Source organism: Prionailurus bengalensis, chromosome X (assembly GCF_016509475.1).
Source record: "Prionailurus bengalensis isolate Pbe53 chromosome X, Fcat_Pben_1.1_paternal_pri, whole genome shotgun sequence".
NCBI classification, from domain to species: Eukaryota; Metazoa; Chordata; class Mammalia; order Carnivora; family Felidae; genus Prionailurus; species Prionailurus bengalensis.
The window spans coordinates 43,801,986-43,828,320 of NC_057361.1; the positions used below are offsets into that span (position 1 = coordinate 43,801,986).

The following is a 26,335-nucleotide window of genomic DNA, read 5'->3' on the forward strand; positions in this document are numbered from 1 at the left end:
GGAAAGTTACTAAACTTCTCTGTACTCCAAGTTTCTCTTCTGCAAAATGGGGATATTAACACCTCATTGTATTATTGTGAGTCTCAGAACAGCATCAATCTTATAGTAAGCAATTGATAGATATGAACTATTATCAATGCTAATGACTGGAGATAGAGCACAGTGGATATGATCCTTATAGTTATGGGCCTTGCATTCATTTTGCTTTGTTTATTATACATTTTAATTTTTTATTTTTTGGAATTTTTAAAATTGCAATTAAAGTATAGTTGACATATATTAGTTTCAGGTGCATGACATAGTTATTTGGCAGTTATATATATCACAAAGTGCTTATCACAATAAGTGTAGTTACCATCTGCCACCATACAAAGTTATTAAAATATTATTGACTATATTCCCTATGCTGTACTTTTCATCCTCATGACTTATTTATTTTATAACTGGAAGCTTTTACTTCTTAATCCCTTCATTTATTTTCCCATTCCCCTCAACCCCCCACAACTATCAGTTGATTCTATTTATGAATCTGTTTTTTTATTTGTTCATTTATGGTTTTTAGATTCCACATATAAGTGAAATCATATGGTATTTGTCTTTCTCTGTAAGACTTATTTCACTTAGTGTAATAGTCTTTAAATAAGGACCTTGCATTCTTGAGTGAGGAGATAGGTTAAAAAATTACAAATAGCAGTACTTAGTCTAAAATAAATGTAAGGGGCTGGGATAGTATAAAGGAGTGGGAGGAGAATCCTACTTTAGATAACATGGTCAGGGGAGGCCTCTCTGAAGAGGGGGCATTTAAGTTGAGACTTGAAGCATCAGAAAAAAACAATTTAAAGAATGGAGGGAAGAATGTTCTAGGCAGTGGGAACATCATGTGCAAAGACTCTGAGGAGAGGGATTTTATTATATGGAAATTTTTGAAAGACATATATGGCTATCACGTAGTGAACAAGAAAGAGTGGTATGAGATGAGGTTAATGGTATAGGCAGGACCTTGTAGACCAGAGTAAGGAGTTTGGATTTTGTGTTCTGTGGGAAACCACTAAAGCATGAGAGAAAGGGGATATAATTTTTCTTTTTAAAAACGAGTGGTCTTGTAATCTCTAATTCACATTAAAGGAGATCAATATTGTAAAGAGGGAGAGCAGCTTGGAGGCTCATGGCAGTGGTCCAAATGAGAGACTGTGGCAGTGGAGATGAAAAGAAGTGGATGGATGTAAGGTACAGTTTTAAGGTACAGGACTTGCTGAAGGATTGGATGCGGGAAGGTAAGGTTATGGAAGAGAGTTTGAATCAAGGATGATACCCAGGTTTCTGACTTGATTAACAGTTTTGACGTGGTACCATTTTTTGGAATGGGAGACATCGGAAGAAGGGTCAGGTTTGGTAAGTGTTGTGAACATGTTGAATTTGAGGTATCTATCAGACATCCAAGTACAGATGTGGAGTAGTCAGTTGGATTTATGAATCTGGAGTTCAGGGTCAGCTTTTAGATGATGTTTAAAGTCGTGTATCTGGATGAAATAAACTAGGGAGATTAAAAAGAGAAGAAGGTCTGGGATCATGTGAATACTCCACCTTTAATGTAGAAGCTGTGAGATACTAAAAGGAGAATGGGCTGATAATAAAGGCAGGGATGTAGTTTAGTGGTATCTGCTGTATATGCAGGAAGTCCTGGATTTTATCTTTGGTATCTCCATTTACTCTTTGCATCCTTAGAGGATAGGGCAGGGCTATCAATTTTCAAGTCTTTTGTCAATTACTCATCTATAGTTTTTCTAGCTCCTGGAATAAAGCAGGTGCTCAGTAACTTGAATGAATGAATGAATGAATGAGTAAAATGAATAAGAATATCTGAGTTGTAATACCTGCTTTGCCACAATGTAGGTTTGTGACATTGAGCAGTTAGCAAGTTACAATTTTGTTATCTGTAAAATGGCAATAATAAAGGTACCTCTCTTTTTGGACAGGATTTAAAACAAAAATTTGTAGCAGCACAGAGCTATTGGTAAATTAATGCTAACTACTATTAGCTCTCTGCACTTTGGGTGCTTATTCATAAAATAGGGGCAATAAATTACTGCCCTTCCCTCACAAGGCCATTTGTGAAGCCAGCAGGAGTTAACATTTGACTCTACAAAGGGTTATTAGTATTAATTTTTTAGTTGGTCTGAATCTGCACTATGCAGCCACTCCCTCCCATCCTAGAAGCAGGATTATTTAAAGAAAACGTCTCTTTAAAGAGCCCAGTACTCCGCTGGTCAGGCCTGCCTAGTTCAACCAATTGTATTTGAAACTACGCCCCAATGCGAAGTCTGTTAGCTGCAGAGTTCAATTTAAAAATACCCAGCCCCGCCTCTCCTGGCTGGGGGGAGCACGCGTCCCAACTGTGCACGCTGATTGGCTCCTCCTGGCCAATCACCACTGCGCTTCCTTCTGGGGCTGTAATTTTCAAAATTCGCTACTGGGCAGATTGGAGCCGGCACAGTCCAGGTTGAGAAGGACACGGGTCGCTACAACACGGAGCTCCGTTCATTTCCCGGGCCTCTCCTGGTCTAGGAGTGCGTCCATGATCTTTCCTGTTCTGTCCTCAGTCTCGATGTGAGGTAGGCGTCTTTGGGCTTGTACTGTCCGCTCGAATGTCCGGCCCAGTCGCACGCGGGTTGATGCCTCAGCACCACTCCTGTTCGTGGTTAACACGCTGTCTTCTCTCGCCCGCAAGCGCGGCATCCTTGCCTTGAAACCTTTGTTTTGTTCTGATGTCAGCAGTGTGAGCGAAGTTGGGCAGGAGTGTGTTTTAGAGGATGAGATGGCAAAACGAGTGAGACTAGGTCCTAGCTTTTAGATAGAGTGACCAGTACACATGCCTGAATCAGAGTACATTTACAGAACGTCTTTTCACAAGTGGAAGTGTGGAGGATTAGTTTCACTGACCCTTATTTAAGTCAGAGAATGCTACTTGCAGGATGTCTTTTGAACTACAGGTGGTAGGATATGAAGGAGGATGGAAATGTGTGCTCTCTCCCTTGTTCTCCCTTTGATCTCCACTGGCTGTCTTCTATCCCCTACTCCAACCGCTGCAGCTGGCTTTCCCACTGCTCTCCGCTTTGGTCCACTTAGGATCCTAGAATGTCAGAAGTCAAAGGACCCAGAACAGTGCTTCTTAAACTTTGAAGTGCATACAACTCACCTAGGGATATTGCTAACTTGCACTTTCAGATTTGGTAGGTCTAGTTTGGGACCTGGGATTTTAAATTGCTAATAAGCTCGCAGGTGATGCTAATGTTGCTGGTCTGTTCAAACCATGGTTAATAGCTAGGAGGTTCTGGTCCCATTGCCTCATTTTTTAAGGTGGGGAGACAAGGCCTAAAGAAAAGAGACTTGCCTAGTGTCATCCAGCCAGCTAGGGGCAAAGTCAGAGTTCTACCCTAGGCATCCTTCACAGCCTGGTACTGCTTTCATGCACACCATGCTGCATTGTCTCCCCAGTGTCTTGCTGTCTATAACCTGCATTTATATATAAAATGAAGTTGCTGTTGTTTCCTATAGACTGTCTTGATCTACAGTTTTGGAGTCTAAGCACCTGGGCTTCTAAATGAGCCAATCTGCCCCTGTTTGGGTTTTATCATCAGCCCTGGGATGCTCAGGGGGTCTCCAACACTTATCAGTGTGTATGTAGAGAATATGGAAAGTCTGGAAAGTGGAAAGGATTCTGATTTTCTCGTCCAAGCAAGGCTCCATTCTGTAGGTGGTAGAAGTCGAGAATGTTCTGCAGAATGTCCTTTAATGAAAGCTGTTTTTGGTGGTGCCAAGCCCCTACCCCCTCCTAATGGCAGAGAATACTTAAGTCAGTGTGTGTGTCCCCCAAAGAAAGTGATTAGTGTTCAGGAAAATGAAGGTGGTGTGTGATTATCATCTGAATAAACTTATTCTCTCAGGCTTAGTTACTCTGTGATGTAATCAACTGAAAGCTTTCTATCCTGTTGACTCCAGGCTATTTTTTTCTTTCCCCCTTGAAAGATAAAAGTTTCAGAACATGAATCTTTGGTCAGCCATTAAAAAAATTGTATGAGGTGTTAATAATAATAATAGGGAGGTAAGTGGTTTTCAGACAGTGTGGTTAAGGGTGGGTGCACCCAATTTAGCTTTATTCCTGCTTGGCTGAGTTTTGAGAGATGAGATAGAAAATAGGTTTGGATTTTGGGGGATGAAAAGGAAAATAAGATGCACCACTTACTTTGAGGGCCTACCATGTGTTAGGCTTTGCACATACAAATTTCCTTTTGAGCCATATGATGCTTCTACAAATAAATGGTGGTATTGCTCTATTGCAAGTGAGAAAATTAAGGCTCAAAGATGCTAAGTTGGCTGGTTTAAAAACCCAGTGGCTTCTTTAAAAGATCTTTAGGCTCATTCTGTCTCCTTACACTTCCACATTAAAGCCTTTTGCTTTGGACCATGGACTGTTTTAGAGTGCTTTTGAGTATGATTGGAGAGACTTCATGGTATTTTAAAAAGAGCCCTAGAAAGAGCTGGGTGATCTATGCTGCTTAATAGTTTTGTCCTGGGTAGTAAGTTACTTAACACATCTGGGGCTCTACAGTGGAACGAATTGTATCTGTACTGCGTACCCTTACTGCTTTGTTGTGAGACCAACTGAAGTAATAAATGCGGAGGCACATACTTGTACTGATTTTTCCTGACAAAATGTTTAATACTTCTCCATCCAAAGCAAAACCCAAATCAGCCTTTCTCCTTTCTTAAACCTTCCTCTCAAGCTGCAGTCTTTTCTGCTTCCCTTTCTTAGCAGCCTGGCCCTAGCCTAGCATTCAGCCCCTTTCTGACTCTTCCCCAATACACTCTTTGTATTCATGCTCCAGACAACTGGGAAGTCCCTGCACCTGCTGTGCTTGCCATGTGCAAGCCTCTGCCTGCGCTCAGGCTTTCTTTGCCTGCAAAAGCTCGCCAGTCTGCTTGGGATCCCCTTTGTCACTTAAGTCTAGATCATATATAACTTCCTCTATGAAGGCTTCTTCCACCCCTTTATCCCCCCTACAAGATTACTGACTTTCTATTATGTTGCTGTTACTACAGCAACATATTTACTCTTATTAAATCATTGCCACATTTTTATGTTACTGTTAGAGCTGTGCATGTGAATACTTATAGGATAAGATGAATGATTTGTGTTTGTATCTCCATTGCCTGAAATACCAGGTACAGAGTGGCAGGTAAGTTTGTTGCATTGCCTTTAGGGTCTCTCTTAGAGGAGCCTATTATTTGTCAAATGCAGTTGAACTTGGAGATTGAATGTGGGTGAGGTTGGAAGGGCAGTTGCATCTGAGTGGCAAAGGTCTCCTGTATATCCAAAAACTGGTTCCTCCTGACAATGCATTTGCTTGTGAGTCACATAAGTGTATCCTAACTATTGAGGACTCACAAAGAACTTTAAGGAATGTAGAATGGGGTCCACCACTGAGATGGGACAAAAATAGGACTCTCCCAAGGGCTGTAATGATGGTTAAATTTTTATGTCAAGTGATTTTTCTTTTTTTTTTTTTTTTTTTTTTTTTTTAAATTTTTTTTTCAACGTTTATTTTTTTATTTTTGGGACAGAGAGAGACAGAGCATGAACCGGGGAGGGGCAGAGAGAGAGGGAGACACAGAATCGGAAACAGGCTCCAGGCTCTGAGTCATCAGCCCAGAGCCTGACGCGGGGCTCGAACTCCCGGACCGCGAGATCGTGACCTGGCTAAAGTCGGACGCTCAACCGACTGCGCCACCCAGGCGCCCCTGTCAAGTGATTTTTCAATAAGTTAGTTCCTTCTATCATTATCTCATCTTGAATTTTTTTCTTGCCAGGTGTCTGGAACTGGATTACAGTTTCTTCTGATGGAATGCAGTGTTTGAATACTTTGGCCTATCATGTATATGTGTGTGCAGTATATTCTTGTGTCTTCTCTGTAGCATCATTATAATTGCTGTGCCAGGACCCTGTGCCTTTTAAAGAACATTAACCCTTCCAACTGGCTTCCATACTATGTGATCTGTCAAGTTCTTGATTGTTTTTAATGCAAAACGTTCCTGTGATTTGTTCCCAGTATTCCCAGGCCTAAACTAGGAGGTAGGCCATAGTTCCAGTGCCCACACAGGATGGCAGGCACTGTGCTGGGCTTTTTAGACTGCCCAAGGTTAATTATGGTAGAACCAGTATTTGAACCCAGATTTGCCTACTTCAAAGTATGTTTTCTCCTAGAGATGCTAGAGAGAGCTTGGGTATTCTCATGGGTTTCCAGAGAATGCTGTGATGTTTCTGGTGAATGATGTTTTAAAGAGTCGCTTTCTGCTTGCAGCCCTATCTTGGATAGACACTGCTGAATCTGTAAGAAATGCCACTACCACTACCATCCCGAGGCTCCAAACCTGGGATGAAGAAATCTCAGTCCAGCAACGTTGTGCCCAGCGATCATGGCCAATATGGAAAGGTTAGAGCAAGCCGTCTCTGCCAACAGTGTCTTGAGTAGCTTCTTCCTGTGTTGGCTCAGTCCCTATCCCCACCCCTAATCTTTCTGAATATGTGTTGTTTAATCTGAGAAATTGGGAAGGCATGGTAGCCCTTGTAGTTGAAGAAGACCAGCAAATTAGAACTTGGGTTCTAAGCATGAATTCTACTTTTCCATAAATGCATAGCTAAAATGAAGGACACCCTTCACAATCTTCAAAAGTAAACAGTACTGAGCTCTCATTAATGATCACATCTATACTCTTAGTTTCTGGGAGATGTTCAAAGTACCTTGCCAGGAGGCTGCTTAGTACCTCCTGGGGAGAATATGAAGATTAGATCAACAAATGGATTATCGTGCTTTTTACAGCTATTAAATTTGAATAATGCATCCCTTTTGCTTTTGCTGTTTTGACCTTGTGGATAGTTTGACAGTGTCATTCCAACCCTGTGATGTTCTTTGTTCCTCATCATACATATTTTAATCAGAGTTTTACTAACACTGATGAATTGTCATTAAGGGAGTATTTCCTAGAGCAAACATCATTAGGCCAATTTAATTTCCTTGATTGGTTTTCTTGCAGTACAGATAAACATTTTCCAATGATTTTCATTTTTTGGTTTACTAAAATGATTTTCATGGAGGGGCTAAATGTTTTTTTTCATATGTAAATTTGGTAAGAAGGATTTGATACCTTGATCAGATTTTTGTCAATATTAGACATTAGAGCTCTGCCATAATGAGTTTTCTTTTGTGGTGGTTATTTTTCCAAATCCAACTTTCTTGGGGCACATTTTGTAAATCTACATTTTATTGAGTTCAGTTTCACTTGTGAATTTTATTTGGGGCTGATTGTTTCTACTGGTAATATTAAATGGGAATTGGGACAATTTATTTCTTAGCTAATTTGTGAGATTTGTGTAACCACGAAATATTTTAGTTTTGCTAATTATTTCCACTAGGATTATTTATCAAGAACTAGATAAAAGACTAATAGTTTTCTGATTTCCAAGCTTAATCCATTAGAAAGCAGAAGTAATTCTTCTCTTTCAGGATTGCTTTGCTGTACTAGATGGGTCTATTGTGTTTTTAATCCAATTCTTTAAACTTCTGATCACTTATTGTGTCATGTACTAACTTTTCATGGCCTAGATGAGGAACAGAGCAAATAAATGGCGCGACCCTAATGTTCTGCTTCCCATTATAACAGCTCTCTGATATAAGTAGGGCAGGGTTCTCATTTCATAAAGGAAATTTGAGACTTAGGAGACTTTTACCAAATAAAAATTGTTAGGGAGCAGAAGAGTCCTACGGTATAATTCATCCTAACCTCTAGCCCCATGGAGATGGCCTTATTCACATGGGAGTTGAGTAAGGCATGGTAAACAATAGCTAGAAAGAAAGCCACCTCTGCTCCAAAATATCCACCTCTCCTTCCTTCTACTAACCCTCATTCATATACACTAACAAATTAGAGGTTAATATGGATTACCAAACTCCTTTCTCAAAATACAAAATTTGGAGTGCCTGGTCTGCTCAGCTGGTAGGGTATCTGACTCTTGATCTCAGGGTTGTGAGTTTGAAACCCATGTTGAGTATAGAGATTACTTAAAAAAATAACAAAATTAAATCATGAAAATGTATACTTAAAAAATTCAGAATTTTCTTTATGAGGCTTAAAGTCATATTGGGCTATATTATTTAAAAATATGATTTATGTACACTTAAGTTTATACAGACTTTTTAAAACATGTATTTTCTTATTTGATCTTTAAATAAGGAAGTTTATCATTCCAGTTATACTGATAAGAAAACTGAGGCTGAGAGATTACGTGAGTTGTCCAATGTCAATAGCTAGTAGAGAGGCGATCCTAGACCAGGATCTAGAGATAATGTGTTATTGTCCAATGGGAATGTTTTAAATACTTAAGAGACACTTATTTGTTAAACTATTGAACTAATTTGCTTGAGAGCATCCATATTAAAGGAATGACTGGGAGTAGCTGGGTGGTGGTGGTGATTGATAATCTTAGATTGGATAACCATAAAGATCAGAGAACTAAGAGGGAAAACTAGCTTTACTAAGCTATTTTGCTCATTCTAAGAGTTACACTAAAGGTCATCGTCATAGCCTTGTCCCTATCATCAGTGATTACCTCTTTCAGGGACTCTAAGTATCAGCGAGTGCCAAAATTTCATTTTTTGTAGTTCACTAGGGTTTATTCTATATATCCTTGGTTGCTTGGAGATTCTGGAGCTTCCCCCTGAGCTCTAAAGATGATCCAAAGTCCCTGAAAAGTGTTCATGATTGGATATACTTATTTGTCTCTTTTACTTTTTTAGAGAAGGGAGAATTACCAAGCAAAGATATCTTCATTTTCACCTAAGAGACCACGCAAAAAGAGATCAGCTTTTGAAGATCTCACCAACGTGAGTATGCTAGTTCAATCCTCTGCTGTGGTTTGCTAAGGCTTAGATAACCTCTTCCTTAAGGGACCTTTTTGGTTTGCCAGACCCTGACCCTCTCTAGAGTGTCGAGAGCCAATTTTATTTGGAATGGATGACCCAATTTCAGAAACTGCAGGAGCTATTCTGTTGATGCATACCATCTGGAATAATTGGTTGAGCTGTCTGGAAGCGGCAGACAGTGATTATCAGATGTGAAATTGTAGATAAATATAAAAACTATGGAATCTTGCATTTAGATAAAATCCAGAGGTGGCTCAGCTAGCTGCCTAGGCCTTGGAAGTAAGTATTTTGATGGAGTCATTGTCGTTGGGGGAAGTATTTATCAATTCAAATACTATGGGCAGTTCGTACAGTAGTTTTTTTCTGTTGTGTAGAACTGTTCTCAGCCATAACATCTTTGGCTCCTGGCATTAAATTCCAGCAGCAGCCCATTCATAGTGACCACAAAAAAATGTGCCCCGATGTACGGAACCACTGAGGACCGCAGTTCCATGATCTATCTGGTCTTCAACTATGGAGATTGAGAAACTCAATTTTGGTGAGAATTGTTGAGTTCACTTCCAAGTTACCTCCCTCCTGGTGTTATTAAGTAGCAAAATCCAGAATTGATAGTTAAGATGTTACTAATTGAATGTAGAATTGGGCCAAAGGTAATCTTTGGTTTTAGAAAATAATAACTGATGACAAGTGAGTGCTTACCATGTGCCAGGCACTATTCTAAGCACTTTTTCCAGTATCAACTCACTTAATCCTCATTTATTTCTATGAGGTAGATACCATAATTATGTATACAGATTAGGATTTGCCAAATGTTGCTTTTGAAGCCTGTTTTATCTAGGATACAGAGAACCCTGCCCTCCATAATAGAGTGTCCTTCTGTGACTACCAGAATACATCTACTAGACAATATTTTACTCCCTTGAGCAAGATTGGATAAGTATTGGCAAAGTTCTCTCTTTTGGATCTCTCCTCTTTAGGTATTATGTGACCACCTTTGTACTAGTATAGTCTTTTTCCCATGCAGATTGCAACATATATAATTAGGTTATGACTTTCTGAATAATTTCAGATTGACTGTTGATTGGTTGAAAAAGACCCTTCCCACACAGACCTATAGGGTTAGATTTGTTTCCTGACTTATTTAGCCATGGATCTAGAAACTTAGCTGAAATAAGATAGCTACACAAATCGGAAGCGGATGCAGCCCATGTTAGTGTGGCTTCTCTTGACCCCCAGAGTCTCTGATGGGAGAGCAGTTATGACAATGTGCAAAGCAAGGTCTTACAGCATATGAGAAAATTTCTGGCTGTGTGTCAGTCGTTTTTTTTTCCCTCCATGAAGTTTATACTGCAATTCATAAAGAACAAACACGAATAAACAAATAGAAAAGAAATCATCCAGGATCCTTCTGGGTCTCTAACTGATGCACTATTAGGCCACATCCTTATATAGGGTTGGAGTGGGAGAAGCAAGACATCTCTCAGCAGTAGCTCTACCCCTAGCTTTCCAGAAACTCAGAAAGCAGAATTCCCCTTTGCATATAAGTTCTGAAGATTCAATTTGGTCACCTTGAATAGTCTTTGGTACTTGCCAGAGAAAGTTCCATCATTACAATGTGCCTAAACCATTCGTATGTCTGAGCTTATCTATTTGAGGGGTGAGGGCTCCTTTCTCTCAGAATTTTGGGGATTCCCTATATGATTATTTGCTTCTTTCTGTCTGTATTACTAAGTCTCCATGTCTACACATCTATCTTTTCCTCAGCATTCACCAGTGAGGTCCTGGCCTGCCAAAGGAATCTATCTGTTGTAATTAATCTGCTGTATTTTTCTTTTCCTCTTTATCATTCAAGCATGGGAAGGACTTTTGATATGTAAGAACTGGTCCTAAGCTAGTAGACAAGGAGATAGGGTCTGTATCCACATTTACCTAAATGATTTTGTGTCAGTAGGACACAATTTTCGTATTTTTTTTAATGAAACAATTGTAAGGAAGTGCAGATTAAGGTCCCCTTGAGCTGAAATCTGAGAATATTAGTGCTTTGAACTTTCACATATGGCAGGTAGAGAGTTTCACCCTAAGTGTTGGGGTCTCCACCTCTCTTCTGCCAAGAATACATTTCTTTTCTAATACTGAATCTCGGTTGCACATATAGGGAGTTTGTAAGACTTTAAGTAAGAAGTTAAAATGAAAATAGTGCCAAGCTATTTGAGGATCAGAGTTGGATGACTTGGGGACCTAAGAAAGAATTCCCTATTGAATTGTGGTTGCTTATTATGATCTGATGATACAAAGGCATATTTTTTAATATTTCATTTGGAAATAAGTTCAAGTTTACAAAAAGTTGCAAAAATACAAAGTAGTACAAATAATATACATATACCCTTCATCTGGTTTAACCTATAGTTAACATTTTATCCCATTTGCTTATATACATCATGGTCCTTTACCCCTAAGTACTTTAGTGTATAGTTCCTCAGAGAAATTGTATTGTATAACCACAGTACTATTAACAACTTTATAGATTTACATTGATATATTTTTATGTCATCTATTCATATTCCAATTTTTTCAGTTGACCTTATAAGGTCAATGTTATAAGTATTTTTACCCTCCAGTAAAAGATCCAGTGTAGTATCATTTACTTGTTGTGTCTCTAGCTGTTTTTAATCTGGAACATTTCCATAGCCTTTCTTTGTTTTTCATCGACATTACCATTTTTTGAAGAATACAGTCCCACCTAGACACCTTTTTAAAAATAGAACATTCCTCATTTTGTGTTTGTCTGATGCTTCTATGTGACTAGATTGATATTATACATACTTGGCTGGGGTACTGTGTAGGTGATGTTCTGTCCTTAGGATATCACATCTGGAGGCACATGATGTCCATCTGTCCCTCACTGGTGATAGTCAAGATGTTGTCTGGGGAAATGTATTTAACATGGGGCTTTGGGGAGCTGCAGTCAAGATGTTGTCTGGCTTCCCACTGTGTAATTACTATTTATAATTTTTCCTCTTGCAACTAATATGTGGTCTGTGGGACACACTCTTAAGAGCCTGCAAATAACCTGCTCTACATAAAAATTTTCCCCTAGATTTAACATCCATTGATGATTTTTGTCTAAACCAAATCTTTATGCTGATTTTTCCAGCTATAGCACTCACTTCACATTTAACAGTCTGCCCTTGGTATTCTATTAAAGTGTGAGCCTTCCCTCCTTCCCTGTTTATTTATTATTAGTGTGGACTTATAAATTCCCATTTTTTCAGTGGTTTATTGTTCGTTATTGTACTTAATTATTTTGGTGCTCAAATTGTCCCAGATTTGGCCAGTAGAGTTCCCCTCAATCTGACTGCTGTGTCTTTGTGACATATTCTCATAAATTTTTAAAAAAATTTCTTAATGTTTATTTTTGAGAGAGAGAATGAGAATGAGTGGGGGAGGGGCAGAGAGAGAGGGGGAGAGAGAGAGAGAGAGAGAGAGAGAGAATACCAAGTAGGCTTCACGCTGCTAGCACAGAGCCCAATGCAAAGGTCAAACTCACAAACCATGAGATCATGGCCTGAGCTCAAATCAAGAGTTAGATGATTAACTGACTGAGCCATCCAGGCACCCCATCTCAGAAATGTTTTGAGCCTCTTCTTTCCAGCATCGCAAGATGTTCTAGGTTCCTCTTGCATCTGTTTTATCTCAGCCCTGGAGTCAACCATTTCTCCAAAGAACTCTGGTTCCTTTTAGTGGGGAATGGTATTAGAGACCAAAATCTCAGTGCTAAGTGTGCTACTGGAGCACCTACTTTTTCTGCCCTTTCAGCAGACAGAACTAGGAAATATCTGCATATGCCTATGCATGCACACATATGTGTACTTAAACATACATACACATATATCTGTATACACAGATGCACACACATGTATACATATACCTATATACTCAGATGTATATACATACACCTATTTAAGAAATCATGGATTTGGACAGTTCCTATTCCAATACACAGGGATTTTTCTTGCATTCCCTAATCCATATTTGTATTTTCTTTCTCCTACAGTGAGAACTCTTGTAACCAAGGACATCAACACATTTACTCAATACTATAACCCATCTAAAAGGGTTTCAAAATTACTTCATTCATACCACCATAATAAACCTGTTAAAAATATTTCCAGCTTTATTTGCAATGTTCTTTGCCACCCCACAAACCCATCCTGACTGAAGATGTGTATCTTAAGGGTATATAGTCTAATACTGTGTTTACTTGGATTAGTTGTTGTATTTTCTTCTGTTTTCTTTTTCCCTTAATGTGGTTATGGCATTTATTTGGAATACAATTATGTTCAGTTTGTTTCATTTTAAAGGCACAACTTTTAAATTTATTTTTACTGAAAATATTCACAGTCTCATGATCTCTTTTGTTTAATAGAATTAGTCATGATTAGAGTTTATGGTGGAGTTCCCCAAATCCCCATGTTAAATAAATTTCCCCTCAATGAGATGGGATAGATGTATTGCAGGTAGTGTTGTGGCAGAGGTCTACCTGAAAAACTAGTTGATTTTGGTATACCCAGGCAGCCAAGCCATTTATATTACCTTTTTCTCCCTCTGAACATCTTATGGAGTCAAAGTGGAATGTGATATTAACAAAACATCTTTCTGGGAATTTGCCAGCTAGTATGCCTGACATGGAGATTAGAACTACATTTTTGTATCTTGGAATCATTTAAGGCTGCTATTTAGCTAATATTTAGCAGTACTATTGTACTGCTAGCTTCTGCTGTGATTAGTTGGCACCAGTACCACACTGGTTGTGAGATGTTTCGATTATTACTCTTGGGAATATCCAAACAAGGTGTGGATGTGAGTCAAAAATTTCCTATAAGAGCTACCTATTAGATAATTTGTGGTTCTCCAGATTTCCTTGCTTCCTTCTTCCCCTGCCCACCCCCACCTCATTTTTTTCACAGGCTTCTCAAATTCAACCTGCCCAGCTCAAGAAGGAAGCCAGTAAGGAGTTTGTTAAAGATGTTTCCAAGAAGATAAAAGGGAACACACCTGCTCTTGGGTTGGCCAAAAACAATGAGATGAATATGGAAAGGTGAGTAAGAAGTGACTCTGATGGCATTGTTTTAGATGGTAAAGGAGAGTATGTGATATCATTTGACCTCCTTTTGTCCCCCATTGAGACATATTTAGTGTGCCACAGTGGTGATTATACATTAACCCCTGGGTGCTGAGGTAGGCCCAGCTGTGGTTGCTGAAGTGTTATAGGCCTCTTCTCTCCTTCCATGGCGTGTGCATATTGAAAGAGCTGTTGTCATTGGGAAGTTTGCCAAAAGATCTTGGGCTCATCTTTTCTCTCTTTTAGTAATTAAGTCCCTGTTTGAGCTAGTCTATTATTGAGAGTATGGTGGCAACTTTTCAGGTGATACTCAGACGCTGGTTGATAGTTTGCCAATCTGCTTATCTCATTAGAAGCTTTTGGGAGAGGCTTGTTCCTTGTTACTGGAGAGAAATTGCTCTCTCTCTCTAGGCCCAAAACATTTGTATTCCAGATGTTACAGGGAACTGTTCATAGGTTTTGCAAGTAGGTATGAGTATTCTTATTTGGGTTAGAAAAAGGATTTACCCCTAGAAAAACTTTTATTAGAAGAAGAGTTAGAAAGTGGAGTGAGGCCTTAGAAAGTGGAGTGAGTTATAAAGTGGAGGAGACCTCTCCTCATCCCAGTGGGAATTACTTTCAGGAAAGAAGAGAATAAATTAGCTGAACAGATACAGCAGGCCTCAGCATGAGTTCCAAAGGGTAAGAGAAAAAGCTTGGGTAACTCCAGAAAATTAACATGTTAGGTCCATGAGTCACTTTTTCTAATTACCTAGGAGAAAGAAATCAAACCAGATTAGTATTTATTCCTACTTAGTTTCTTGCTGAAATGAAATTCCTGGGATTTCTATGTGTATTTTGACTTTAATTCCCTGCATTATTTTCTCCTGAATTTCTTTTATAAGTCTAACTTTAGCAGAGAAATCCTCACAAAATACCACAAACATTCTTGCCTTCACTTAGGGTTCAGTGGAATGGACCTTAATAATAGCACTAGAGCTAGTAGCTGACATTTATTGAGAGCTCACTATAATCACATTTTATTCTAAGTGAGGTTTTTTTTTTGCTAACTTCTATATTGAGATATAATTTACATACTATACAGTTCACCCATTTAATGTGTATAGTTCAAAAGCTTTCAGTATATTTGAAATTATTCAGCCATCACTGCAGTGAATTTTAGAACATTTTAATCAATCCAAAAAAAACACCCCAAAACCCTGTATCTTTAACTGTCACCTCTCAGTTCCCCCATCCTCCCCAGATCTAGATAATCACTAATCTACTTTCCGTTTCCATAGATTTGTTTATTCTGGAAATTTTGTATAAATGGAATTATACAACGTGTGGTATTATGTGTCTACCTTTTTTCATTTAGCATAGTGTTTTCAAGGTTTATCCATGTTGTTTCGGGTGTCAGTACTTCATTCCTTTTATGGACCAGCAATATTCCATTGTATGAATATACTGTACTTTTCTTATCCATTCTTCAGTTGATGGGCATTGGGTTGCTTTGACCTTTTGGTTATTGTGAATCGTGTGGTTATGAGCATTTGTATACAAGTTTTGTTTGAACACCTATTTTCAGTTATTTTGTATATATACCTAGGAATGTAATTGTTGGGTCATATGGTAATTCTATGGTGAACTCAGTGAGGAACTGCCAAACTGTATTCCATTGTGGTTGCATTAGTTTACATTCCTACCAGCACTGTATGAGGGTTTCCAATTTTCCACATCCTTGCCCACCCTTATTCTTTTTTTTTATTATGGCTGTGCTAGTAGGTGTGAAGTGATACCTCACTGTGGTTTAGATTTGCATTTTTCTGATGATGATTGATGTTGAGCATCTTTCATGTACTTATTGGCCACTTGTATACTTTTTTGGAGGATTGTCTACTCAGATCCTCTGCCCATTTACTTTTTTTAGATTTTTTTAATGTTTATTTTTGAGAGAGACACACACACACAGAGCACGAGTGGGGGAGGGGCAGAGAGCGAGGGAGACACAGAATCTGAAGCAGGCTCCAGGCTCTGAGCTGACAGCACAGAGCCCGACGCGGGGGTCGAACCCATGAACCATGAAATCATGACATGAACTGAAATCGGACACTTAACCGACTGAGCCATACAGGTGCCCCTGATCCTTTGCCCATTAAAAAAAATTGGTTGTTGAGCTTTTCGTTATTGAGTTGTAAGAGTTCTTTATATTTTCTAGATGCAAGTCCCTGATGAGATACGTAATTTACAAATATTTTCATTTATTCTATGGGTTGTCTTTTTACTTTCTTGTTCATATCCTTTGATGCACAAAATTTTTAAATTTTGATGAAGTCCAGTTTATCTTCTCCTTTGTTGCTTATGCTTTTGGTGTCCTATCTAAGAGCTCATTGCCAAATCTGAGGTTACAAAGATTTAAGATTATCTTTTCAGAGTTTTCAAGCTTTAGCTCTTAGGATTTTTATTCCTTTTTGAGTTAATTTTTGTTGGTAGTGTATGTTAGGGATCTAACTTTATTTTTTTGCATGTGGATGTCCAGTTGTCCCAGCACTATTTGTTAAAAAGACTACTCTTTCTTTACCTAATTATCTTGGCATCCTTGTCAAAAATCAAATGACAGTAAATATTAGTGTTTATTTCTGAGCTCTGTTTTATTCCATCGATCTACATGTCTATCATTATGCCAGTATCACACTGTCTTGATTCTTGTTGTTCTGTAGTATGTTTTGAAATTGGGAAGTGTGATTCCTCCAACTTTGTTCTTCTTTTTCAAGATTGTTTTGTTTTTCTGGGTTCCTTGCAATTACTTATAAATTTTAGAATCAGCTTGTCCATTTCCACTAATAAGCCAGCTGGGATTCTAATAGAAGTTGCCTTGAACTTGTAAATCAATTTGGGGAGTATTACCATCTTAATAATACTAATTCCTCCAACCCACAAACATGAGATGTGTTTTCACTTATTTAGATCTTTAATTTCTTTCAACATTTTTGTAGTTTTCAGAGTATAAGTTTTGTACTTCTTTTGTTAAATTTATTTGTAAGCATTTTATTCTTCTTGACATTATTGCAAATAGAATTATTTTCGTAATTTCATTTTCATATTGTTCATTGCAAAGATATAGATATATGTATGATTTTGGTATATTGATCTTGTATCATGGAACCTTGCTGAACTTATATATTAGTTCTAATAGTTTTTATGTGGATTCCCAGGATTTTCTCTGTATAAATCATGTCATCTGCTAATACACATAGTTTTACTTCTTCCTTTCCAATCTGGTTGCCTTTTATTTTCTTGCCCTGGATAGGACCTCTAGTACTTTGTTGAATAGAAATGTCAATAGTGGACATCCTTGTCTTCTAATAATTGGGTGACCAACTTATTCTGGTTTTCATAGGATTTGCCCAATTTTAATACTGAAAGTCTTGCATCCCAGAAACCCTCTCAGTCACAGACAAAGACCATTGTTCACTCTATCAAGAAAGCCTACTCTGATCACCCCAGACTTATGGTATCATAGATACTCAATATTTATTTCCCATGCCAATGTTTCTTAAGAAATGGACTTGGAGAGGCAAATAAGAGCCAGGTCACCAGGACCTTGCAGATCATGGCAAAGAGTTTGGAATTTATTCAGAGAATAGAGGGGTTTAGTCCTAAAGTGTCAGCAGTGCTATATGAGTTATCTACTGCTACCTGACCAATCCCCCATCCCCTAAAGAAGAGTTGGATATCCTTGTCTTTTGCTTGATCTTAAGGGGAAAGCATCAGTCTCTCACCGTTAAGTCTGATGTTAGCTTTGGGTTTTTCGTAGATGCCCTTTATCAAGTTGAGGAATCTCCTTTATATTCCTAGTCTGTTGAGTACTTTTATCATGAAAGGGTGTTGTATTTTGTCAAATGATTTTTCTGGATCTATTGAGATTATCATGTGGCTTTTGTTTTTTATTCCGTTAATATGGCTTAATCCATGAATTGATTTCTGGATGTTAAACTAATATTGCACTCCTGGGACAAATCCCATTTGGTGTATAATCCTTTTACGTGTTGCTGGATTTAGTTTGCTAGTATTTTGTGGATGTTTTTGCACCTATATTTATAAGAGATATCAGACTATACTTTTCTTGAGATGTCTTTGTTTTGGTATAAGAGTAATATTAGCTTCCTAGAATGAGTTGGGACCTGTTCTCATATCTTCTATTTCTTGGGGTTGTTCATGAAGAACTGGTATTCTTTAGATGTTTGGTAGAATTCACCAGTGAAACCATCTGGGTCTGGACTTTTCTTTGTGGGTAGTTTTCAATTATTAATTCAGTGTTTTTTAAAAAAATTTTTTTAATGTTTTATTCTTGAGAGAAATAGAGAGAGAGAGAGAGTGAGCGAGTGAGCATGAGCCAGGGAAGTGAGAGAGTGAGAGAGGGACACAGAATCTGAAGCAGACTCCAGGCTCTGAGCTGTCAGCACAGAGCCCCATGCGGGGCTCAAAATCACAAACCATGAGATCATGACCTGAGACAAAGTTGGACACTTAACTGACTGAGCCACCCAGGCACCCCTATTAATTCAGTGTTTTTACTTGTTATAGGTCTATTCATACTTCCTATTTTCTTTTTAAGTCAGTTTTGCTGGTTTGTGTCTTCTTAGGAATTTGTCCATTTCATCTAAACTACCTGATTTGTTGGCATACAGTTGTTTCAAACAGTTTTTTGTTTTACATGTTTTTATTGCATATTAAGTAGATCTTCACAGCAACCCTACAAAGGAGGTAATATGATTCTCATGGTATGGGTTAAAAAAGTGAAGCACAGACAATCAACTTGCCCAAGGTCACCCAGCTAGTAAGTGGAGGAGCCAGGATTTGAATTCAGGCAGTCTAGCCAGAATGCATACTTTTTTTTTTTTAATTTTTTTTCAACGTTTATTTATTTTTGGGACAGAGAGAGACAGCATGAACGGGGGAGGGGCAGAGAGAGAGGGAGACACAGAATCGGAAACAGGCTCTAGGCTCTGAGCCATCATCAGCCCAGAGCCCGACGCGGGGCTTGAACTCCCGGACCGCAAGATTGTGACCTGGCTGAAGTCGGACGCTTAACCGACTGCGCCACCCAGGCGCCCCTTTCTTTTTTTTTTTTTTTTTAACAGAATGCATACTTTTAATCATAACTAGATTATCCGAAGACTACATTAAAAAATTCTCATCAGGAGGGACCTGGAATCTATCTGGCCATGTGGAACCTCTCGAAACACTTTCTTTTTTAAAACAATATAGTGGTTTTTAAATTATAGTCATAGAGTTGTACAGCCATCACCACTATCTAATTTTAGAACTTTTCAACACCCCCACCCCAAAGAAACTTGAACCCATTAGCAGTCCCTTTCCTTTGCCAGTCCCCCTTTCTAGTCTCCTCTCTACCCCTTTCCAGCCATAGTCAACCACAAATATGCTTTCCTTTATGGATATACCTCTATGGGTATGTCTATTCTGGATATTTCATATAAGTGGAATCATATGGTATCTAGTCTTTTGGAGAGACTTATTTTTGTTCAGATTGATTATTGCATTCTGCAATTCTCTTTTATTCTGATTTCGAGTCTTCCATTGATTTGGTCATGAAATCCTGTTTAGAACAAAGCTTTGAGTCTGACACATGTGAACAAATGTCTATTTTGGTTTTTTTATTATCTCCACTGGGAAAGTATCTCATGAATAGCCTAGATTGAAGGGGATGTGGTTAAATACCACCAATGTTAGTTAATGGACATTTGGGCTCTTTCCATAATTTGGCTATTGTTGATAGTGCTTCTGTAAAAATTGGGGTGCATTTGTCCCTGTGAATCAGCATTTTTGTATCCTTTGGATAAATTCCTAGTAGTGCAATCACTGGCTTCTGCTCCTGAAGCGAAGACAATACTGTATGTTAACTAACTTGAAAAAAATTAATAAAAACATAATGTAAAATAAAATATTCTGTAGTTCAAACTTAAAAAAAAAAGACACCACCAATATTAAGTGCCAGCCCACCTTTCTCTTATAAGCCTTCATAAACCTCTCATAAGCTTCTCTCTTATAATTCTCTCATAAGCCTTCAAACAATATTAATTTCAGCCTGCATTTTGCCAGATGCCTGATGCTGATAGACAAAAATAAATGCAGCTAGTGAGGGAGACTGATACTATATAGTATATAACTCATACAATGTGGTAAGTATTATAATAAAGACTTTGTATGTAAATAAAGTAAATAAGTCATATATAGGAAAAACATAACATGGATTTTCGGAGAAATTTTTCAGAAAAGTGTGAGAACCTAGACCATAGAACTATACAATATGCTACCTAGTTGGTTCAGTATGGTACCCATTGATTTTTACCTTTTAATCTGTCTCTTGATGTTGAAGCCCTTTCCCCTTCTATACCTTTTGTAACTGCAGCAACAAAATGAGATGGTAGGTGAAAATTCTAGGAACTACATTCTTCTTACCCAGGCATTGTGTCTTTTACAGTTATAAGCTTGAACCTTTGCCAGTAGTGGTCTCTACTAACTTGGTACCAAACGTGGAGATATCGACCATCTCCAAAACAACCACTACTGAAGAGGCTTTGTTTTTCAAAAAGCAAATAATTTTAGAAGAGGAACCCAGTACTGAGGACACAACCCTCATCAAGAGGTCATTATCTTTAAAGAAGTCCACAAATCAGGGGGAGGTATCCCTCATGAAGAAGCCACCATCTTTACAGGAGGAGGCTGATAGTAGTGATGAATTTGCTGTAGAGCTAATGAATTTTGGGAAGAAGAATAAAACTGAGGAGGAAGCCATCACCAAAGGAACATTATCCTTAAAGAAGATGTGCACATATCAGGGGGACTTGGCTTTGCAGGACATCAGTGTTGAAGAGGATTCCTTCTTTATGGAGCCAATGAACTTTAGAAAGAAGCCTAGAACAGAGGAGGCAACCCCCACCAAGAAGGTGATATCTTCAAGGAAGAAGAAGTATACCACTCAGGGGAAGATGTCCCATATGAAGAAACCACTAGTATTGCAGGAGACCAACTCTGAAGAGGAGTCACTCATTAAGGAGACACTGGCTTTCAAGAAGAAACCTACTGTCAAGGAGGCAATCCTCACCTTGAGGCCATTATCTTTAAAGAAGAAGTGTACTACTTTGGGGAAGATAACTCACTCGAAAAAGCCACTAGAATTGCAGAAGGCCACCTCTGGAGAGAAGGCACTCATTAAGGAGCCATTGTATTTTAAAGAGAAACCTACCACTAGGGAGGAGTCTCTCTTCCAGGAACCCTCTGTATTGCAAGAGAAGCACACCACTGATGAGAAGGAGGTCCTCTTGAAGAAGCCACAAGCATTGCAGGAGAAAAAAGACAGTAAGGATACACTTCTTATGGAGCCAATGTCTCTTAGGAAGAAACATACTACTGAGGAGGCAAACTCCACTAAGAAGCCATTACCTGTAAAGAAGTGTACCATTCAGAGGAAGATGTACCACTTGAGGAAGCCACTAAAATCGCAAAAGACCACCTCTGGAGAAAAGTCATTTATTAAAGAGCCACTGTCTTTCAAGAAGAAGCCTACCACTGATAAGTCCCTTTTCCAAGACCCGTCCATGTTGCAAGAGAAGCACACCTCTCAGGAGGAGATGTCCATCTTGAAGAAGCCATTGACCTTGCAAAAGACTCCAACTGAGGAGGAGTCACTTTTAAAGGAGACTTTGGCTTTTAAGAAGAAATGTACCATCAAGGAGGCAACCCCCACCAAGAAGCTATTTTCTTTAAAGAAGAAAAAGTGTACTACTCAGGTTAAGATGTCCTGCTTGAAGAAGCCACTAGTATTGCAGACCACCTCTGGAGAGAAGTCACTGATTAAGGAGCCATTGACATTTAAAAAGAAGCCTACCACTGAGGAGGAGTCTCCCTTCAAGGAATCCTCTGTCTTGCAAGAGAAGCACACCACTCAGGGGGAGGTGGCTCTCTTGAAGAAGCCATGGTCATTGCAGGAGAATATCGATGGTGAAGATGAATTTCTTATGCAAGCAGTTTCCTTTAGGAAGAAACATAGCATAAATGAGGCAGTCTCCACCAAGGAGCCTTTATCTTTAAAGAAGAAAAAGTGTGCCACTCAAATAACGATGTCCATGTGCAAAGAACTGTTGGACTTGCCGAATATGATTGGCAAAGATAAAGATTCCTTCTGTATGGAGCCAGTGTCATTTAGGAAGAAGTCTTCAACTGAGGAGGCAGTCCTTACCAAGACACCTTTATCTTTAAAGAAAAAGCAAATCACTCAGGGGAAGGTGTTCCTCTTAAAGAAGCCACTGGTATCAGAGAATACCACCTCTGAAGAAGAATCATCCTTTAAGAATCTATTGACCTTTCATAGAAAGTCTATAACTGAAGAGGAGTTCCTCTTCCAGGATCCATCTACACTGAAAGAGAAGCACACCACTCTGCAGGAGGTGTCGCTCTCAACTAAGCCATTGGCCTTGGCAGAAAAGACCACCACTGAAGAAGAATCCTATATTAATGAACCATTGGCCTTAGAGGAGAAGCCTACAACTGAGGGGGAATTCCTCTCTCAGGATCCATTTTCACTGCATGATAAACCTACCAACAAAGATGAGTCCCTCTTCTGGAAGGCTTTGGGCTTGCAGAAGAAGACCGATACCAAAGATTACTCTTTGAAGAAGCTGTTTGCTTTGCAGGAGAAAAGCACTACTGAAGAGGAATCCCTTTTAAATAAAACATTGGTTCTGAAGAAGGAGCTCTCTACTGAGGTGGCAACAATAAGCATTGAGAAGCAATTATCTTTAAAGAAGAAACTCACTGCTCAGGGGGAGGTGTTCCTCTTGAAGAAGCAGTTGGCCTTGCAAGAGAATATCACCAATGAAGAATCCCTTATTAAGCATCCACTGGATTTTCAGGAGCCCAGAATTGAGGAGACCATCCTAAGGGAGTCCTTCGCCTTGCAGGATAATCCCACAATTGAGGAAGAAGCTACCCTGAGGGAGCCCTCGGCCTTGCAGGAGAAGCCCAGCATTGAGAAGACCATCCTAAGGGAGTCCTTGGCCATACAAGAGAAGCCTACTCTCAATGAGACATTCCATTTCAAGGAGATATGTGCCTTGAATGAGAAATCCACCACTGATAAGGAGTTGTCCCTGAAGGAGCCACTGGCCTTGCAAGAGAATCCCATCCACAAGGAAGACACCTTTCTCGAAGATTTTTTGATCCTCCAAGTTGAAACCAGCTCACATGTGTCCAGCACTGCCCCCAAATCCAGAATAGGCATGTCCAGCAATGCTACCATGTCCAGTGTGGGCAAGTTCAGTACTACAAACAAGTCCAGTGCTTGTGAATCCAGTTCTAATAGACCTTTCTCACCTTGGAGCAAGAGTTCACAGAAGGAGGTATTGTGTTCTCTTCCTTCTTAAATTAGATAATGTGTTCTTTGTTATCCTGTAGGTGGCTGTCAGTAAAGAGATTTTTTTGCCTTCCTAAGCGATTGATCTGTATATAGTAAGCTATAGTAAATAAAGTTAGCCTTGTGGGATCTCTTGACTTTCCAATTGACATAGAAATACACCCAAACAATTAGAAAGTATTTGTTCCAAGAATACCCACAAAGATCTGGAATGTGTATGTGTGTGTGTGTAAAACTGGTCTTTACAGTAGTGGTTAGCCAATTGCCTTCAGGAAATTGCCTTTCTTAGTAATTGCAATCTGCATTTACAGTGGACTCCAGTCAAAGATGGGTAAAGTCCACAGAGGTATTTCCCAAGGAAAATGGTATTTAAGTTGTAAATTGGAAGGATGAAGGGATGAGATTTGGCAAGCAGGAGGAGAAATACCTTTCTTGTAGGCAAAACAACCTGGGTAAATGTGTAGATGGGAGGAAAAGGCTACCAAGAAAATGAATTGGGTTAGATCAAAGCATTGGGACAAAACAAGTGACCTAAGAAGACAGGCAACATAAGTTGAAATAGTAAAATAAAAGTGTTTTTATTGGAGAGTCTTGGACTTACCATTTTATAAAAATGGTGTCTAGTTGCTAGGGCAGAGTAGACATGTACAAGGAGGACTAAACATTTCTTGGTCAGTTAGCAGTATGAGTATTGAAGGACCAAGCAGTGCTCTGTTATGGCCCAGGATATATAAGGCTTTAGGAAACTTAGCAGAAGATGACAGTGGGAATAAAGGAGTATATCATTTATGTGTATGTGCTAAGCCTTCCTTGGAATCTTTCTTCTCCTAATGTCTTTTTGGTGATTTCCAAGCAGATGACCCCATTGGAGGATATTGACAAGAACCATAATGATCCATTTTTCAACTCAATATATGCCAAGGATATCTTCAGTTACATGAAGGAGAGAGAGGTATGTAGGTGGCTGTTGGAGAAGACGGATTTCTAGGTCTCATTTTCTCATCACTCCATCCTTCAAATGCAAGTTGAAGGGGAGGTAATGATGATTAAAATAACAACAGCGACAACTGACATTTACTAGTAACTTATTATAAGTTAGACATTATGCTAAGGGATTTATACACATTATCTTGTTTAATTGTCCCAGTAACTCCATGATAGTAGGTATTATTACCCCCTTTTTGTAGATTGGAGAAACTGCTCAGAATCACATAACTAGTATATGGTAGAGCTAGGATATGGGCTAAAGTCTGATTACTTTGAAGACCATAAGCCTGCACCTGTAATTGTTAAGGAGACAGTCTCAGACACAGAAATAGTAGTCTCTTTCTGGGCGGCTGCTCTTAGCAATCTTTTCCCTTCTCTATCCAAGTTTCTGGCATCATATGTAAAATCATTCTCCAGCCTGGTGAAGTTTTCTTCCTCCTTTGAAATCTGCCAGTCTGCTTGACCACTAAAATTCATTGATTTCCCAATTTTCTTCTCTCTCTCAATGGAACATATGGGGCCAAGATTATCTACCAACCAGCTAAAAATTTTAGCAGGCCATACATAAAAGGGAGGATGAATATCTTGTCTTTTCTCTAGAGATGTAATGTTTGATTAACTGACTCCAGATCCTTCACTTTTTCTAGTATATCTTGGAGGAAGTAAGAGATAACTTTGTTATACTACAAGTGTGGGCCTTAGCTCAGCACTGTCAGTTTCACTTGGGATCTTGTTAGAAATGCAGAAACCTAGCCCTACCCCAGACCTTCTAAATCGGCATGGGAATTTTAAAGATGCCAAATGGTACACATGTTAAAGTTTGAGAAGCACGGCTCTACATAGTGTGGGATTGTGCATTGGATTGAATTGCAAAGAAGGGGCAAAACCTGTTTGGTATTTTTCTGTAGTCATAGGCCTATTCCTGCCCATATTCCATATACATCCTGGACTCCTCATTATCCACCCTGACACTTGAATATGATGTGCATCCATTTCCCAAGGATAACTAGAACTCATCTGGAAAAAGATACTTTGATCTGCCCCTATCTGATACCAGCTGAAAATAATGAGATAGAACTGTGAGAAATTAATTATGTTATTATAATTTATTTTTCTGAGAAATGAGTTGCAGTATTTTTTTCTAAGTTACCATTTTTGAACCAAAAGAAGTGCTTATTTGTTAATATTTCTTTTTTATTGCTGCCAGGAAAAGTTCATACTTACAAAATACATGCACAGGCAGACTGACATCAGCAGTTGCATGAGGGCCATTCTTGTGGACTGGTTGGTAGAGGTGCAGGTAAGCCTGACAACTGCTGCTTTAAGGGGCTGCTCTTCTCTTTATTGATCATTCAACATCACCAGATGCCAAGCATGGTAAAACTTTTCTGGGTGTACAGAGCTGAGTAAGCCATGGTTCCTGCCTTCAGGGAGCTTATGATCTAGGGGACAAGATAAGATATGCAGACAGATAAGTATGATAAAAAGTAGAATACCCTAAGTACTATAAGAATGTTATATATAAGATACTGTGAGAACCCAGTAGAAGGAGAGACTATTTCTAGAAAAGGCAATGATGGTATGGTAGTTTAATCATTCTCAAAATTTTGTAAAAGTCTATCTAGTAATTTGGGTAGAGGTAAGTGAGAAAGTCTTTCAAGCTTCGGGTGGTATCAGGAAGGACAGTGTGGCAGACATGGCAGAACTAGACATGGCAGGTAGCTGTTTGTGCAGGGTTGGATGTTGAGGCAATACTGCCATGAATACTTAATTACCACTTTACACTAAGGAAGGATAGTCCAGAGAAGTACCTGGCACATAGTGGAATATCAG

At 38.9% G+C, this 26,335-nt stretch overlaps 1 protein-coding gene across 1 annotated transcript in view; it reads left to right on the forward strand.

Annotated features, from left to right (window-relative positions):
• The first annotated feature begins 2,437 nt into the window (after positions 1-2,437).
• Positions 2,438-26,335, forward strand: part of CCNB3 (cyclin B3) — a 69,336-nt gene continuing 45,438 nt past the window's right edge. Inside the window, exons 1-7 of the mRNA XM_043569833.1 lie at positions 2,438-2,612; positions 6,360-6,491; positions 8,853-8,939; positions 13,946-14,076; positions 20,585-23,501; positions 24,372-24,467; positions 25,710-25,802. Coding sequence (XP_043425768.1) covers positions 6,396-6,491; positions 8,853-8,939; positions 13,946-14,076; positions 20,585-23,501; positions 24,372-24,467; positions 25,710-25,802 — 3,420 coding nt within the window. The 5' untranslated portion in view covers positions 2,438-2,612; positions 6,360-6,395. The remainder of the gene's footprint in view (positions 2,613-6,359; positions 6,492-8,852; positions 8,940-13,945; positions 14,077-20,584; positions 23,502-24,371; positions 24,468-25,709; positions 25,803-26,335) is intronic.